The sequence below is a fragment of the Dromaius novaehollandiae genome, chromosome 10 (genome assembly GCF_036370855.1).
Source record: "Dromaius novaehollandiae isolate bDroNov1 chromosome 10, bDroNov1.hap1, whole genome shotgun sequence".
In the NCBI taxonomy this organism is placed as follows: domain Eukaryota; kingdom Metazoa; phylum Chordata; class Aves; order Casuariiformes; family Dromaiidae; genus Dromaius; species Dromaius novaehollandiae.
Genome location: NC_088107.1, coordinates 25,601,653 through 25,619,122, shown reverse-complemented (window position 1 = coordinate 25,619,122; position 17,470 = coordinate 25,601,653). Strand labels below are relative to the sequence as shown.

At 57.1% G+C, this 17,470-nt stretch overlaps 1 protein-coding gene and 2 non-coding genes across 6 annotated transcripts; 2 read left to right on the top strand and 1 right to left on the bottom strand.

The window, feature by feature from the left end:
* The first annotated feature begins 3,468 nt into the window (after positions 1–3,468).
* TRNAH-GUG (transfer RNA histidin (anticodon GUG)) lies at positions 3,469–3,540 on the top strand. The gene has a single exon. It is a non-coding gene; the product is annotated as a tRNA-His (tRNA).
* An 834-nt stretch (positions 3,541–4,374) lies between these two features.
* On the bottom strand, positions 4,375–4,446 carry TRNAH-GUG (transfer RNA histidin (anticodon GUG)). Its single transcript has one exon. It is a non-coding gene; the product is annotated as a tRNA-His (tRNA).
* A 1,636-nt stretch (positions 4,447–6,082) lies between these two features.
* LOC112992389 (sodium/nucleoside cotransporter 2-like) lies at positions 6,083–17,447 on the top strand. 4 transcript variants are annotated; one of them, XM_064517702.1, is made up of 18 exons: positions 6,083–6,145; positions 7,795–8,258; positions 8,332–8,429; positions 8,907–8,998; positions 9,460–9,649; positions 10,066–10,207; positions 11,027–11,140; positions 11,539–11,616; positions 12,003–12,083; positions 12,462–12,542; positions 12,688–12,813; positions 14,052–14,182; positions 14,404–14,572; positions 14,803–15,000; positions 15,450–15,531; positions 16,072–16,170; positions 16,666–16,777; positions 17,080–17,447. In XM_064517702.1, exons 2-18 carry the CDS (start codon positions 8,190–8,192, stop codon positions 17,198–17,200), a joined length of 1,983 nt encoding a protein of 660 aa, XP_064373772.1. In that variant the 5' UTR covers positions 6,083–6,145; positions 7,795–8,189; the 3' UTR covers positions 17,201–17,447. The 4 variants fall into 4 exon arrangements, with proteins under 4 accessions (XP_064373772.1, XP_064373773.1, XP_064373774.1 ...); XM_026115411.2 differs by having other exon boundaries at positions 6,090–6,145; positions 8,125–8,258; XM_064517703.1 differs by lacking the exon at positions 12,003–12,083.
* The last annotated feature ends 23 nt before the right edge of the window (positions 17,448–17,470 follow it).

Genomic DNA, 17,470 nt, shown 5'->3' with positions numbered 1-17,470 from the left:
AACAGCCGGAGAGGGGCAGAGCAGCTGAGAAAGCTGCAGAGTGATGAATTGCTCCTGTCCCTGTGCCAGCTGGAAGATTTATGTTCATGCCACGGAGTGGCAGCGTCTGGGCCCAGCAGCACTCTCTGCCTGGCTGCACCAGCATTTTGACATTGCAGACACCTTTAAAATCCTATCAGACACAAACCACAGGCGTCAGAGGGCTCAGAGAAAAGCCACCATGGGACACAGCAAGGTGGGAAGAGCAGGGGAGCCTGCCTGGAGCAGACACCCTGCCCAGACACTGAGCAAAGCCCAAAGGGATCAGATCCATCAGGCAGTTCCCCCAACTGCCCATCCCTTTTCCACCATGCTGCATGAATGCATTCTGGCAGGTCTGAACCATCTGGACCAGTCCAGCAAAGTCCTGTGGACCAAACCATGCCATGAAAGGTTATTCTGGGCCCTGACAACACCTCACAGTTTCATTAGGAGCAGTCCTATGATTACTGGCTCAGCACTCCACTTGGGCGAAACAGCCCATGGGTAGGCAGCTGTGCTGGCATGGGACCACCACCTCCAGTGACTGGTGGCAGCAGCTTTGTGCTTCCTTTTCCACACCAGCAAAGCCTCTGGCACTTATCTCTGTCTCCACTCACCACCTCCCTGCTTGCTTCCATGTTTGGCTGATTCTTCCCTATCGCTGCAGCGTTTATCTCGTTCATGCCTGTTGCAACGGTTGAGATCATTGTTGTTCTGTTGGTTTCCCCCTTTCAGATATGTCTGTGGAGCATCCCAAACATGAACCCTGCTGCCTTCTCCCCACCCGCAGGAGAATCTGCACCCATGCATGCCACATGTGCAGTGCCCAGCATGCACCCATGCAAACATGAGCCCTGGCACCATACCAGGCTAGGGTAGGCCATGAAACTGGGATCAAGACCATGGGGGACACCAAGTTCATGGGTCCCACTCTCCCTGTCTATACAAGTCCCCAGGTAGGAATCTGGTCACTGTGGGCATCACTCTTCGTTCTCTGCCCCCTCCAGGCACGGGCAACATGTCCTGTGAGAGATACTCCACATCTTGGCACTCTCCCACCTTCTCCCTTGGTTGCTTTTTCCCCACCACCGCATTGCACTGACACAACACAGCAATTGCACAGGACGATGCATGGAAGCAGGCTGGTGACACAGTGGATCTGGGCTTCTCCTTGCTCACTGACCAGTGACACAGCCTAGGTCAGTGGCAGCTGTGGCACCACCAGCTTAGCATGGAGGAAGGCACAAGTGGCCAAGACAGGGCGCAGGGCAGGACAAAGACTTCTTCCCCCCTCTGTCTTCTGTGGATGTCTGCTGTGGTCTGTTCTCTCTCCCAGCACAGTCCACAGGTTCAGCATAGTGTTAAACTCCCTGCACGTGAGGAGTCTTGCCAGTGACACTGCACCCACTTTGGGTCCAGTATGAAGGCACAGATAGTGACAAGGTTGGCCATACAGGGACAAGAGCAGTGTCCCCACAGCCTGGAGGGAGGGGACAGACCAGGACCGGCTGAGGGCAAACAAGGGAGGGAGAAGGGCAGCACTGCAGCAGAAGGGCATTGCCAAAAGCCAGCTGCACACCCAAGTCATTCAAAGATGCCACCAAAGAGGCCCTCTTTCACCATCTCCTGCGTAGCCAGGTTTGATGGCACGGATAGCATCTCCCATTGCAAAGGCCATGACCTTTGCTGAAGGACCACTGCGCACACCAGAGCATAGGAGATGTCAGCAGCAAAGAGGACAAGGGGAGGAAGAGGTGGCTACAGACAAAGAGAGGCCACAAAAGGCCTATTGTGCCTTCTTTCACTACTCCGAGCTTTCTTGAGTTGGAGATAAGCAAGATGAAGAGCTCAGGGTGGCAGGAGCTGCTCTGTTGGGTGCAGAGTGTGCCCTGCTGGGCACCTCTGGTCCCCACAGGCAGTGATGCAGTCTGGGGAGCTACTCCTCCTCACAGCTGTAGCTGGTCTCTGCATCATTTGCTGTTTTGGCAACCATCACTCCCCACAGGATGCAAGTCTCATTAGAATCTTGTTTTTACTAAATTGCTCCTGAATTGAATGTTATGGATGGGCATAAAGCTGGGAAATGCTCCAAGATCAGTAAAGTCAGCAGCCGGACTGGAGGGTAACGAGACAACAACACTTGACTGAGTAGTCAAGGTGCACAAGGCCTTGCTCAGGTTTGTCCCAAGCTTCAGTAAGGCTCTTGCACATTTAGGATTCACAGACTGCAGCAGATGTGCAGGAACGGATGTGGCCTATACACATACCGCTGCCCCAGCACGGACAGTGTGGCTGCTGGAGACCTCTTCCAGCACCCACTCACACCTGCCAGAACCGTAGGGGTGCTAACAGCTTTCCGAGTCTCACACGCCATCCTGGCCTGCTGAGCACTCCCAGTACCTTCTGGGAAAGCAGCAGTTAACCGGGCAGGAAGGACTGTCGCTGAGAAACACCCACAGGGTTTAGAGTTGGGGCTGTGGTCAGGCAAAACAGCTAGGGCCCCGGGGAGTGTTAGGGTGAGGATCAGGGACGAGGTCAGGGTGAGTGTTATGATCAGGAACAAGGGTAGGGATAGGGTTAGGTTTAGGGTCAGGGTGAAGGACACAGTGAGCCTTAGGGTCAAGTTAAGATCAGGAGATAGCATCAGAGTTTAGAGTTGGGGTTAGGGATACGGTTAAGATTAGAGTCAGGGACGGGGTTAGGACGACAGTTTGGAGTTGGGGTCAAAAACAGAATGGGGGTGAGAGATCGGGTTAAGATCCGGGTTAGAGGCAGGATTAAAACCTGGGTTAGGGCGAAGGCAGGGATCAGAGACAGGGTTACGGTGGGGGTTAGGATGAGGGACAGGGTCAAGATCAAGGTCTGGAGCTGGCAGCGGGCACAGAGTTAAGACCAGGGCTTAGAGACAGCGTTAGGATCAGGGTTTAGGGTCTGGGTTAGGCCTGAGGTCAGCATTTGAAGTTGGGCCAGGCACAGAGTTAGGACCAGGAATAGGGTTAGATTGGGGCAGGATGGGAGCTGAGGGTTGGGGTCAGGCCGGGGCTGGGATCATGCTTCGGAGCCAGGGTTAGGATGGGACCCAGCGGCAGGATCAGGGACTCCCTCACGCCGCGCTGGGCCGGGTTGAGGGCCGGAGCCGGGACCGAGAGACCCCGCGGCGACCGCCCTCGCCGCCCTTCCCCCGCCGGTGGGGGGGGGTGGCGGGAAGGCTGCAAGCTGCGCATGCGCACACAACCACCGGGGGGGGATCCGCCACGCTCCCACTACGTCGCCATGGAAACGCCGCACGGGCCTAGCAACAGGCGTTCCTTACCACCGGGGGGGGCCCCCCGAGCTGCTGCCCCGCCCCGCGCATGCGCCCCGCGCCGCGCCGACGACGTGAGATCACATACCGCCTGCGCCTAACAGCGCGCGCGCCGCTGCCGCGCCCCAGAGCCCTCGTAGCGCGCCGTGATCGTATAGTGGTTAGTACTCTGCGTTGTGGCCGCAGCAACCTCGGTTCGAATCCGAGTCACGGCATCGCCTCCCGGGCGGTAGCACGGCACCCGGGCTCAGCTTTTGCGGGTTTTTTTCTCTCCTTTCCGAATTCATTTCAGTTTTACACATTATTCCCTTTTCCTTCCACCAGCCCTGCAAAACCCCTGTGCCTCCTCGTGTGCAGGGACAGCCAGCCGACCCCGGCAGCACCGCGCCTCCGCAGTCTCCTCCAGGAGCGGAGAGGTCACAGGGTCCTGTGCTAAAAGGCCAGGAATGCCCAGGCAGGCCTGTGGTGAGCTGCACCCCAGGCGCCTGTGCTCAGGCAGGACTGGGACCCCACAGGCCTCCTTCCTGGGTCCGCCTTCACCCCCAGATGCCTGCACGAGTGTCACAGGGGAGCTTCCCGGGCCACATAGGCAGGCTCCTAGGCACCGTACAGAGGTGTGCAGGCACCCTCGAGGGCTGTGCCCCCCGGGGGGGACTGGCTGCCAGTGTGGGGAAGGGCCTCCACGCCACAGGGACAGGCGGCTGCACCCTGGGGCTGCGGGAGAACTGAGGCCACCACCCAGGTACCTGAACGTCCAGGCGCCAGTATGAGGGTCCATTCCAGGGCGCCCGCTGTGCCTGCGAGCGTGGCTTCTGCTCAACATGCAGCACCCGGCTACTGCCAGCTGGCTGGAGAATGCTGGAGAGGAGAGGGACACACCCCGCCCGAGGCCTCCACCTGCAGGCAGCTACAAGCTGCCCGGCCTAGGGACTCTCCTGGGGTCAGGGGAGGAAAAGGGAATAATGTGTAAAACTGAAATGAATTCGGAAAGGAGAGAAAAAAACCCGCAAAAGCTGAGCCCGGGTGCCGTGCTACCGCCCGGGAGGCGATGCCGTGACTCGGATTCGAACCGAGGTTGCTGCGGCCACAACGCAGAGTACTAACCACTATACGATCACGGCGCGCTACGAGGGCTCTGGGGCGCGGCAGCGGCGCGCGCGCTGTTAGGCGCAGGCGGCGTGTGATCTCACGTCGTCGGCGCGGCGCGGCGCGGGGCGCATGCGCGGGGCGGCGCTGCGACTTCGGACGCTGCGCTCCAGCAAAGCGTCCAGGCGAGGCCTCGGCCCCGCGCATGCGCGAGGCGCGCGCGGGCTCTGCGCGAGGCGCGCGGGCTCTGCGCGGGCGGGGCTGCGCTCGCAGAAGCGGAGGCTGCTGCAAACACGAGCCCTGTTCAAGCAGTGCCCGGTTTACACGAGAGGTTTGCAGGTGTCCCATGAGCTGTGTCCAGGATGCACAAACAGCTCTCAAGTGTTGCTCAAACACTGCAGGAGCCATTGTCTCCTCAGTGCATGCTATTTGCATGAGACATGCCAAGGTTGCATGTGCCCTGGCAAAGTAATGCTGGGGTTGCAGTTCACGTGTATTGCATGAGCTGTCCCTAGGCTGCGCACGTGCTGCACAAGCAGGTCACAAGCATTGCGTGAGCCATGCCTGGGCTGCACGGGCCCTGTACAAGCTGTGTCTGGGCTGCATGCAGTGAGCATGGGCAGCACCTGGTTTGCACGAGCAGTTCACACGTGCAGCATGAGCACTGTAGAAGCTGTGCTACAGTTGCACAAGCAGTTCACCAGTGTGTGAGCAGTGCCCAGGCTGTGTGAGTCCTACATAAGCAGGGCTTCATTTGCACAAGTAATCCATGAATGTTGCACCAAGATGTGCAAGCCCTGCACTACCAGGGCCTGTTTTACACAAGCAATGCACAAGACACACTTGCAGTTTTACTCTTCATCCTGCACACGGACAGACACTGGCTTATGGGCACGAGGTGCTGAATGCCCTGGCAACCGGAGTCTTAACCAACCCCAGACTGCACATCACCCTCTGCACCACATCGCTTTATTGCTCCCCAGGCATGAAAAACAAAGTCTCCTGTGCATCCTACACCAGCAATATGCAAAATCCTGACATTGCTTGGGATCCCCTGGTGCAAAATCCCAATTAGCTCCGGCATTACCAGCACAGCAGGCCGGTACTGACTTGGTGCACGCACGTGGGGATGTGGCTCCCGCCGTCCTGCACAAATACGAGGTTTCTGCCAGGTGCTCACAGGCAACACAGGAATTCCTGCAGTGGCCGGTGCTTGACAGCCCCTTTTTTCGCAGAGGCCCCGACCGTCCCACGCTATTTCAGGGGCAAAAGCACCAGGCCAGCACAGGCAGCTCCGCCAGCACGACTGCTCCGTGGCGGTGGGATTGGCAGACCCACCACAGGGGCCTTTGCACCGCCGTGGTTTTGGCGGTCGCCCAGGAACCGCTATTTTCCTGGGCAGCATTTCCCAGAGTAAAGGCTGAATTTCTTGCTTTTTAGAGCCTGCCGTGGGGCTCGTTTTGCTCTCGAGAAAGACCATTCCTGGACACCATTTTCCAGCGGCGCGTTGCCACCTTGGGCGCCCGGCGTCGTGAAGCCCAGCGTGCCAGGCAGCCGCACCGGGCCGGGCTGGGCCGCCAGGGCGTGAGCCCGGGGAGGAGCCGGGCTGGCTGCGGCCCTGCGGCCAAGCCCAGGTCTTTGGACCGAGCTGTTAATCGATAACCGGGCGTGGGGCAGGCAGCTGCGGGGCAGGGAGCTGTGCGGCCAGGCGCCCGGCGGGTTCGGGGCTGGTGGGTGAGTGCCAGGGGCCGCGGCGGGCGCGAGGGCACAGGGCAGCAGGGCACGGGGGGGGTGCGCATGAGGACGGCGGGCGAGAGGACATGGGGGCACGAGGACACGGCAGGGTACAAGGATGGGGCACACGAGGGCACGGGCACCCGACCGGGAGTTGCCAGGCCGCGGGGGGCACCAGGCCCGGGGGGGGGGGGAGGGAGGTGGCGCGGAGACCCCTGGGGGGAGGGGGCTCGACCTCACTGCATGCACGCCCCCTCCTTATTGGCCACCTGCCTGCACAGCCACACCCCCCCAGGGAAGAGCAGCCAATGAGGCTTCACCAAAACAAAGGGCAGCTGAAGCGCTTGGCGGGGCTCGGGTACAGGGGCGTGCTGCCCTCTCCCACCCCAGCTCGGGGGGCGGGGCCAGCAGATGGGGCGGGGCTACCTGAGCTGTGGGCGGAGCCTTGGGCTGGCAGGGGGAGGGGGGTGGTCTGCAGGGCTGGGGGGGAGGGAGCTGGGCCTTGGGAGCACCCTGAGCCCTGGGGTGGGCTGGGGGTGACTGAGGGTCCCTGAGCCCTTGGGGGCCTGGGGGGCCCTAGGGGGTCCCTGAGCCCTAGGGTGTGCTGGGGGTGGCTGGGGGTCCATGAGCCCTGGGGAGGGTCTCTGAGCCCTGGGGTGGCCTGAGGTGGTCCCTGAGCCTGGGGGGGGAGGGGGCTCTAGAGGCAGTCCCTGAGCTCTGAGGTGGATCTGGGGAGTCTCTGAGCACTTGGATGGCCTGGGGGGGCTCTCTGAGCCTGGGGTCCCTGGGGGGAGGTCCTGAGGGGTCCCTGAGCCCTGGGGTGTCCTGGGGGGGGGGGTCCCTGAGCCTTCGGAGGGGACTCAGGGTGTCTGTGGGCCCTGGGGTGGGCTGGAGAGACCCTGGGGCCCTGGAGGAGGAGTGGGGCCCTGGACTGGCACTGAGAAAGCCTGTTCTTGCCAAGACGCCAGGGAAGCTTCGGGCACAGAGAAAGGCCTCGGAGCACACCCCAGGCCTCGGCGCGCTTCCCTTCAGCAGCTTGTGATAGCCTTTTTGTCTGCGGACCTTGTTGAGCTCGCCTCTGCTTTTGGCCTCCTTGACATCCCGTGGCAATCAATTAAATCACACAGTCTCCAAAAGCTCCTTGCCTCCACTCGTTCTGTTTGGGGCTGGATCATTCCCTTCAATGGACTCTAACTCTTGCATTGTGAGAAACTACAGATAATCTTGCTTTCCTCACCTTCTCTATGCTGGCCTGAAGTGACGAACTCTACACCTCCCTTCAGTCATCTCTCTTCCAAAACAAGGACTCCTCCTCTGTTGCCTCCCTCCTCATGCAGAAGTGCTTCTACAGGTTGCTTGCCAGCTTCTCTGTGTCTTTTCTGCTCTTCACCTGCCCCTTTTCAGATAGAGGAACCCAGAAGGTGTCCAAATGGAATTGCTCCAAGGATTTCTGCGGTGGTTTTTAGCTTTGCTGTCTCATCCCTCCCAGTATGACTGTTCCGCTTTCACTAGTCCTCATGAAAACCACCACTTATTCCTACCCTCCTTTAGTGTGAAAGGACCATCTTTCTTATCCTACGGTCACTTAGTTATATTAAGAGCTTTCAATGAGGGATGTGGTCATATTTATTTTTTGCAAAATCCCACAGGACTTTAGCAAGGGGACCCTCACCGAGGCATGTAGTCAGTGTGGTCCCCTTGAAGGAGTGTTGCTGGCTCTCCCCATTGCATCATATTTAATCACCTGGGTTTAATTCTCATCTGTAATCCCTTGGAAGCAAGGAAGAGCAAACACCTTCCCGGAGTTGGAGAAGAACAAGCAAGACTTGAGAACTCCAGAAGTTAGCACCTCAGTTTGCTGGTGCAAGAACCACTTTGAATCTCTACTACAAAGGGCATCCTCCTCTCAGAGTCCCAAACTCAAAAATCAGGATCAGACATTTCTCCCTTCCAGAGCTGATCTCAGCTTTCTCTCCCAGCTGGTGTGTTGGCCCTTTGCAGTGCCGTCTGCAAAAGCACACCTGAAGCTGCAGCATACCTGAAGATGGAAGATAACCAGATAACCCTGGTCAACCTTGAGAAGGGCTCAGATAACCCAGCTTTCAGCTCCCAGGTAAATCTCCCCTTCCCTTCCTGTCTGGGCATAGGAAGCTGCTTAGGGTACTCCGGCTAATGGTGTTTTTCAGGGGGAGGAGGGGCTCCATGAAGAATCTGATGATCCGTGTGGTGACACCAACGAGGAGAGGGGAAGAGAAGGAAAAGGCAGATTCTCCTCTTACTGGAGGTAAAATTTTCCCTGGAGATGCACGCAACACTTTGCATATAGGATATTTCCAATGGTCATAGCAAGCTCTTGTACTGTCAAACCTGGATTGCAAGTACCTGATCTGGGAGCAGTGTAGGGTCATGCTGTATAGACAAGGTAGGACGTATGTTGCCCAATGGCTGCGTATGGTTTTGTAAGGCAGCAGTGGTGAGGTCTCTGTCCCCATAGCAGCACAGCCACCCGGAGCAAGCCTCTGCTCGATGTGCCCTGGGCTCTGGGGTGTATAGGGAGGTGTCCCCTGCCATGATGGGCCAGCTTTCTCCTCTTGGAGCAGGTGGTATAGCTGCTAGAGGTCAAGGCCCACCTACACTGCCATACCGCTGCTGCAAATGCTGTCTAGGAGGCAATGTCACAATACGGCTCTGGTAGTTTTGGTCATGGAGCCCAGATCCATCTTCTAGGCCTCTCACATCTCTGCTCTGTGATTCTTCCCAGGAAGGCCCTGCACCCAGCATCCAAGGCAAAGCATTTCTGTAAAGCTCATGCCAAGGCAATACGGAAGGTCATCTTGGGGCTTCTTTGTGTAGGTGAGGTCTCCTCAACGCTGAGGCCCAGTTTCCATAACTCTTGGCTCGTCATGCTCCCAGCCTCCAAGCACTGAGCACCGTCATCTGCCTGGAGGTTGTATCTATTCTCACCAGCCCCGGTGTCAGCTTCTTTCTCATCTCATCACTCCTGTCCTATGAGGGCTACCTGCACCCTACTATCTATCCTTTTCCTCTTTCTCCCCCTACCCAGAGGGTTCGCTCTTCCTCTTCTGCTCACTCCATGTGCCCCCAAACAGCTGAGATGCTGTCACTGATGAGCCCCAGAGTCAGGTTGTTGGAGTGGTGCTCCCTCAGGCCTCCCCATGCACAAATGGAGGCCCTAAGGGAGGCCAGGGAAGGAGGTTTGGAGAGAAATGGACATCAACATTGGGCCCAGTTAGTATTATGATCCCATTATCCTATGGTCCTGCCACTGCTGACTCCCAGTGTACCTTCTCCAGCCTACCTGTGCTACTTCGCTGCAGCCTGTTGGCTCAACTTCCAGCGAGCCCTCGCCTTGGTTGTTATGACTGCTCTGGTTGTCTTCTTCATGTGCTGGAGTCTCTTCCAGAAGCACTGCGGGGCAAAGGTATTGCAGCTCCTCAGGCCCTGTCAGAAATGCTTCCTGAAGTCCTGGCCATGGCTGAAATGGTGAGTCAGGAAGAGACAGGGCCACATCCCTCCCAGGGCCTGGATCCACACTCACGTGGCTTCCCAGCCAGAGCTGGGCTGCCATGACTGACAGCTGTTGGTGCTGGGCACTTGCCCTCGTGTTATGCAGGCACCTTGTGAATGACGAGGCATGGCCCAGCCTGGGGGCAACACTAAAAGCTGTGGCAGAAATGGCATACTGCTACCCCTCTACCTCAGTAGTGATCTCTATTATGGGAAGTTCAGCCAAAGACCAAGTGTGATGGCAATTTGCATCCCTCATTTATGTGTATTCCCCGGGTTTCATTAGATCTGTGGCCTTTACGGTGGCATCTCCTGGACAATTAGCTCCTGAGCTTGTGCTTTGCTCCCCATGGGGGCATCCTCTGTGACACAGCCTGGGATTTCCTTTGCAGGCTGCTGTGTGTGGTCCTCCTGGGCGGTCTGGTCACGTGGCTGGTTTTGGACACCTCCAGAAATCCAGAGCAGCTTGTCTCATTTGCTGGCTTCTGCTTTTTGGTTCTGTTCCTGTTTGCCTGCTCAAAGCACCACAGCGCAGTAAGTATTTCAGATGTGGCTTAGCCATTGCTCCCCTTGCTGAGTGTAACCACCCAGCACTGAAAGTTGAGGAGGAAGTAGGGAACGAGTGCTTCCTGCCTACTGGCATCCCCTGACCACCCATCACTGAGGCAGAGTAGAAGCCCATGGGCTCCTCAAAGGAAGCAGAGGAGCCAGCAGGGCTCCTGGGCAGAGCTAAGAGCTGGCACAGCCTGGGGAGCAGAGACCAGGCTGAATGGCTGGAGTCTCAAAGCCATTGCTCTGCTCTTCTTCTAACTACTCATCTCAGGGCTCCCTCTTGGTACCTCCATCCTGTTTTGCAGCACATCCTTCATCCTGGTACAGACCCAGCACCACACCCTCTCCTGGGTTTCAGGCAGGTGGAGGGGCACTCTGAGTGGCTTGGGCAGAAGCAATTGAAGTGATGTCCCGTTGACTTCCAACTCAACCTGCTTAAATGTTTTGGGCCTCCACCCCCTTCCTCCAAAGGGTTAGTGAAGAGCAAGTTTTGCTCTCGGGAATATGTAATACTAGTCAAACCACCAGAAGATCTCTGTGCTCTTCTCCTGGGTAAGCCTGGTAGGGTATGTTCCATCAGACATTTCCTGAGTCCCACCAACTCATTTTCTCCTTCCTGTATCACCAGCCTATGCTTGTGGGTTTCTATGACACTTTCTTTAGTAGCATTCCTGTGACCATCACTCAGGGCACAGTGTGATGATGTCTGCCATGTGCAATTGTTGACAGAGGCAGGAGGCTGGAGAGGGAAGTCTGTAGGCTCTGCTAACATCTCAGTCCCCATTCTGCTCTTGGTCCCAGGTGTCCTGGAGAGCTGTTTTCTGGGGCCTTGGCCTGGAGTTTTTACTTGGACTCTTCATCCTCCGAACAACCCCTGGCATCCAAGCGTTCCAGTGGCTGGGTGACCAGATCCAGGTATTGTCTGCTCACCCCTTCCTGTGCTTGTGCCCTCCAAGTAGCTCCCCTGGGATCAGGCAAGAAGAGCTAAGAGCATTGGGTTGAGAAGCTGCAGGGTCCTCACACTCACAAAGGTTTTTGCTTGGGAGTGGAGAAAAGCCAGCTCTTTTCTGGTTTTGTACAGCAGCCCAGGCTCTCTGGTGCAGTGTCCCTTGTGGGCTGGAACAGTGCCCCATGGCTCAGAGACAGCCCACCAGTATCTCCAGCTTAGGTTTCAGAGGTTAATTATCTGTTGGGGCAATGAATTGAGCTGAGGAGTTGGGGCAGGAGGACAGTCCCCTGCTAGGATGAAGTGAGATAACGGGGAAAGAGCTAATGGAGATATCTGTCCTACCATGTAACATCTCCATTTGCAGTTCTTCCTGAGTTACACTACAGCTGGCTCCACCTTCGTCTTTGGGAACACACTCGTTGAAGAAGTCTTTGCCTTTCAGGTCAGTTTGAGGAATGGGATATGGGGAGGGAAAAGAGATCCTGTTTTCTTTCAGTTTGGGTATCTGGAGAGCATGGAGCTGAATGCAACTATGGTTGCTGGACCAGATCTCAAATAGCTCCAGGACAGGGTCTTCTTCAGCCTTGTACTCACCTGTTGGTCTCCTTGGTGCCGTGGGGAATCCGCACCGAGAACTGATCCTCATCACCCCTGCCAGGCATGCCCAGTGTGGTGGTACCCCGAGTGCATGGGCCAGCCCATGCCCCGTGCTGCTGTGCAACACCACAGCATGTCCAGCTCAAGAAGTGGGGAGCCTTGCTCCCCAAGTGCACTGAGATGTGCTGCTCAGCTCCCCTTTAATCCTGTGCCCTGGTGCCTTGCCTGCAGACTCTGCCCATCGTTGTTTTCTTCAGCTGTGTCATGTCCATCCTCTACTACCTCGGGATCATGCAGTGGCTCATTCTGAAGGTAGGGCCTCACACCAGGCTTTGAGATGATGGTGGAAAGGAGAAGGACCTGGTGCTTTCTCTAACTACCCTGCTCAGCTGGGATATGTCCCAGGAAAATTGGGATGATACTAATCTGGGGTGATTTGTCCTGCTAAAATGATAGACACGAAATCCCTCTTTCTTGTGCGTTTTCGTGAGAAAAGCAAACCCTTGGGTTGATGTTGCTTGTGGTGTGTGGACCTTGATGTTGCTATGTGGTCTAGGGACACTTCCCAAGATCACCTCTGTGCAGCTTGGTGGGGGCAGGCGGGAGAGCTGTATGCTGCCCCACTCTGCAGGGGAGCGCAGCAGCGGTGCCAGAAGCCTTTTTGAAGCTGGTGGCTTTGTCTTTCCCCAGATCTCCTGGGTGCTTCAGGTCTCGATGGGCACCACTCCCACTGAGACCCTGAGTGTGGCGGGGAACATTTTTGTGGGACAGGTAAGCAATCTGGGGAGGCGATCCAGGTCCTCAGCCCTTGCAACTGAGCTTGCCACAGAGGGAGGCTCTTCTCCTCCCTTCCCTGGAGACCTGCAGCCCTGTGTGTCCCTGCCTTGAGGACACCAGAGGATTTTCTCTCTTGCAGACTGAATCCCCACTGCTCATCCGCCCATACCTCGCAGACATGACCAATTCAGAAATCCACGCTGTGATTACTGGTGGCTTTTCCACCATAGCGGGAAGTGTGTTGGGAGCCTACATTTCTTTTGGGGTGAGTGCATGAGTAGGTGCATGTCACGTGCTCCTTACTTGGGAGCCCTGGCACACACTGCTGGGGAGACCCCCTGCAGGTGCCCAATGGTCCCCACCAGTGAGCATGGGGAGAGCAGAGTGCATCCATGTCCAGCCTCACCTTCGCTGGCCTGGCAAAAAATGGGGTGCCTTGCTGCATCAAAGGAACCGCCATGGGACCCTCATCGTGTGTCTTCGTACAGAGACCTGCACAAATCCTATAATTGAATCACAGAATAATTTAACCTGGAAGAACCCTCTGAGGGTCTCTGATCCACCCTCCTGCCCAGAGCAGGACTGATGGCAAAGCCCGAGCGGGGTAGTCAGGGCCTTGTCCAGTTTGGTGGTGAACATCCCCATGGATGGAGATCCCCTCCAGCACTCTGGTGCATTGCATGGCTGCCCCAGTCATGGAGAATATATTTTCTTTATGTCCAACTGGAATTTCCTACTGCAACCTGTACCGTTGCCAGTTAGGACCCCCATCCCCTCAGCCTTCTCTTCTCCCAGCTAAACAATCCCAGCTCCTCCAGCATCTCCTTGGAGGTCCTGTGCCCTGACCATCTTGGTGATCCTTTGCTGGACTCTCTCCAGTTTATCTGTCTCTCAAAACTGGACACAGTATCCCAATGTGGCCTCATCAGTGCTCCATAATGAGGAATAATCCTTCCCCTCAACCTGCTGGCAGGGATCCTGCTAATTAAACATTAAGTAGTCTCTTCAAACAGAAAGCTAAGGGTGAAAGATCAGGGAAATAAGAAGTAACCACTCAGAGGGCAGGGGAGGGGTGAGAAGAGGCTGTTACTGTAATACTCCATTCCTGCTGGAATCTCGGTTGTTCGTTAGCGGGTAAAAGTTCGCAAAGTTGCGCAACCTATTGTTCTGATACTGATAAAAAGGGACAAGGAAGGGACAGGAATCATCAAGATGAGGTCAAACAGCAAGAGAGAGTAATGTCTCCAGGGCCATGATAGTCATGGCTCCAGCAACACCTCCATCCAGGCAAGTTGCCCTAAGCGCTGTGTATAGCCAAGATGGGGAAAGAGAGAGACATTTTCCCACCCTGATCAGCCAGCTGAGCAAACAGAGAGCCCTGAACTGCTCCAAGTGTTGCTCACTGACACTGGCCATGTGCTAGGAGCACCCCAGGGTGGCACATCATGCAGCACAGCCTTGCACAGAGGCGCCAGGCCTGAGTGCATGGTCTTCATGTTGCAGATAGACGCAGCATCGCTGATTGCAGCCTCCGTGATGGCTGCACCCTGTGCACTCGCCATGTCCAAACTCGTCTACCCCGAAGTGGAAGAGTCCAAGTTCAAGGGCAAAGAAAACATCCGCCTTTCCTGTGGGTGAGTGGGGGCAGAGGGATGAAGGAGTGGGGCTTTACTTGTCCTGCCAAACTGGGGAAGCTGTGGGGACAGTTTGGGGGTAGGTGCAGGGGTCATGAGCAACCCGAGGTCGGGAGAGCCTGTGTGATGTGCGGACAGTGCAGTACATCCAGGGACCAAGAGCTGATCTTTCATGGGGGATACCTGGCCATATGAGCCCTCCAGGCTCTTTTCCTTTGCAGAGAGGAGCGGAACATCCTGGAAGCTGCTAGCAACGGGGCTGCTGCCTCCGTGGGGCTCGTGGCTAACATTGCAGCCAACCTCATTGCCTTCTTGGCAGTGCTGGAGTTTATCAATGCCGCGTTGCGCTGGCTCGGGGAGATGGTGGACATCGAGGGGCTCTCCTTCCAGGTATCCATCAGTGACCCTGAAGGCAGCCCGTGGTCCTCACCTTGCCAGATCCCCCATCCACAGCCTCTCTCCATCCCCACTGCTGCCCATTGCCTCAGCAGACTGCCAGGACCCCTTCTTGCTCAGCTTTCTCCTTGGGTGCTTAGCAAATCCTGGCTACAGGTGCCCAAGCTGGGAGCTATGCAGCTGGTAAGCTCTGAATTAATTCCGTCCCGGGATGCCCTTCCCAGGTGATCTGCTCCTACATCCTCATGCCAGTGGCCTTTCTCATGGGGGCAGACTGGGCAGACTCACCGCTGGTGGCCGAGCTCTTGGGGATCAAGATCTTCTTGAACGAGTTTGTGGCGTACCAGCAGCTGGCCGTATACAAGAAGAACCGGCTGTCAGGCCTGGAGGAGTGGAATGGGAGCCAGAAGCAGTGGATATCTGTGAGAGACGCCTGCCACTCTGTCAGGCACAGGGCAGGGATGGTGCCTGGTGAAATGGGCACCGGCGGATGATGGTGTTGGGTTGGGAGGGCAGCTCTGGCCAGCTAGACTCGAATGTCCAGCTCGCTGGTGGGTACATGGTCATCTTGAAGCAGTCAGTGAAGCCCTCTTCCATTTCTCCTGCTCTCCAGTGGGGCAGATCATGGTGTTACAGGGTTCTGCCATACCCACTGTGTCCTCAGCCCAGCCTCTCCGGCAGGCAGGCAGTCCACCACCTACCTCCTTGCTCCCAAAAAACTCTGGAGGAGAAAGGGCAGGGTTGGGGGACTCATCTCCATCTTGCCCAACTGGGCTGGTAGCTACAGCATGGTGCTCAACTCTGGGTGCTATGGGCCTGCTGGGCCTGTTGCTGTGCTGAGGTGACCATCCCCTGCTGCTGTTCCCTGCAGGAGCGAGCTGAGAGCATCGCCACCTTTGCACTCTGTGGCTTCGCCAACTTCAGCTCCATCGGGATCATGCTGGGAGGCCTGAGTGAGTACAACCCATGTCCAGCGTCCCTGAGTATGGGGCAGTGGGATCCCAGGCCCAGGGAGCACAGGGTCAGCTGCAGTGGGAGACATTTGCTGTCTGTAAGCCTCTGTGTCCGGTCTCTGCCAGCACACAGATAAGAAATGGGATTTCCATGAGGTGATAAGGGTGATTTTTGCACCGCACCCAAGGGCGAGGGCCATGGCACAACCCACCAGCCCAAGTGCTACCAAGCCACGGGGGCAAAGGGCAGCACCATCAGTGCCGACAGCACTGGGGGTGGCTCTGATCAAACACCCATGGGTGTAGGATGCGCACAGTGTTCTGCCAGCACCCATCGCCACCAGCGCTGGCAGACAGCATGCCAGTCCCTGGCAGAAGGATCATGATGTCCCCAAGGCACGTTAGACAAGTGGTTCCCAGGACAGGGCATCACGTGGCAGAGGGGACCCAGCAATGCATCCCCCCTTGCGGCTGCTTCCAACTCAGGGCAGAGTGAGGGCAAGGGCCCAACTCACACTAGTCTTTGCTTTGCCCCCACAGCCTCCCTTGTACCCCAGCGCAAGAGTGACTGTGCCTCTGTTGTGCTGCGAGCCCTGCTCACCGGCATCTGTGTCTCCATGCTCAATGCTTGCCTGGCAGGTAGGTCCTTACTCGCTGGCTGTGCAGCTCCGGGGGGCAGCCGAGAGTTGAGAAAGGGCCGGAAAGGGGCAGGCAGAGGCGTGAAACCCCCTGTAAATGCATGTGACAGGATGGGGAAGGCTGGCTTGCCCTTCCTATGGCTCTGCTAAAGCCTCCAAAACCCCCTGCTCTCCCCACAGCTCTGCCAGGGCTCTCCAGGCACCCCTTTGCTCGCCTCATAGCTCTGCAGGGCCCCCTCACCCTCATCGGGGCTGGGATCAGGACATTTCAAGAGCGGGTTTTGTGGCACTGCAAGGAGCTCCGTGGGGCCACAGCTGCAGCTGCATGCGGGGGGTTTAGGGGATATGCAAGCCCAGTCCAGGTATGGGATTTGCAAGCATGGTCAGGATACAGAATTCCTAAGCAGGATCCAGGTACAGGATTTGCAAGCATGGTCAAGATACAGGATTTGCAAGAATGGTCCAAGAGCCCCAACCACAAGGTCCTGTCCCCCAGGCCTCCTTCACGTGCCAACAGAGGTGAGCGACTGCACGACCTTCCTGAGGAACACCAACTTCAGCTCCACCAGCTATGCCATGTACACATGCTGCAAGCAGCTCTTTGCCAGGTGGGTGCATGGCCAGGCCATGGGAAGCATATGCTGTATGGTCCTATCTAGGGATCCACATGTGTCAGGGTCGCAGCCACAGCTGGATGGTGGACCTTGCAGCTTGTCCAGGCATCCCATCTCCTTCACCCTCATGCCCCACAACTCCATGCCATGGCATGGCTGGCACCCAGCAATGCGGCTCTCCTGGTGGGAAGGCACGGCGGATGGCAGCCTGGCATAAGGATTCAAATTGCTGGCTTTGGGGTGGCAGCTGAAGAAGGGGGACAGCATGTTCTGACTATGTCTCTCTCCTCTTCCAGCTCAGTGCTTGGGGAGAATGGGACCCTTTCCTTCACGGGTTCCTGGGCTGGTGTGGAGGACAGCGTGCTGTGCCTGGTCCAGTGCTGTGGACACTACAACCACACGGCGTGCGCAGGGTGAGCCTAGACTTGCTGCGGCACTCAAAGGTGCAGGCAGCTGCCCGCTCCAGGGTAAAGGGCCTGCAAGCACCAAGATCTGCCAGGCCTACCCCCCAAAGGCACAAAAATCCCCAGCACAGACCCATGCAGCTGTATTTCTCCCCTCTGCCCAACTGGTGCCAGGTAGTACTGTGCGCCTTGCAACCCACACTGAGGTGCTGGCCCTGCAGAAGGCGGGGGACAGCTCCCTAATAAACCATGGAAATCTCCATGCGCTCACCCTGAGCCCTCT

Bases quoted from the DNA above. Each gene is read 5' to 3' on its own strand.
- LOC112992389 (XM_064517702.1), top strand. From the start codon at position 8,190: ATGGAAGATAACCAGATAACCCTGGTCAACCTTGAGAAGGGCTCAGAT. The intron at 15,532-16,071 runs GTGAGTACAACC...TTGCCCCCACAG, and splicing joins GATCATGCTGGGAGGCCTGA to CCTCCCTTGTACCCCAGCGC. The intron at 16,171-16,665 runs GTAGGTCCTTAC...CCTGTCCCCCAG, and splicing joins GCTCAATGCTTGCCTGGCAG to GCCTCCTTCACGTGCCAACA.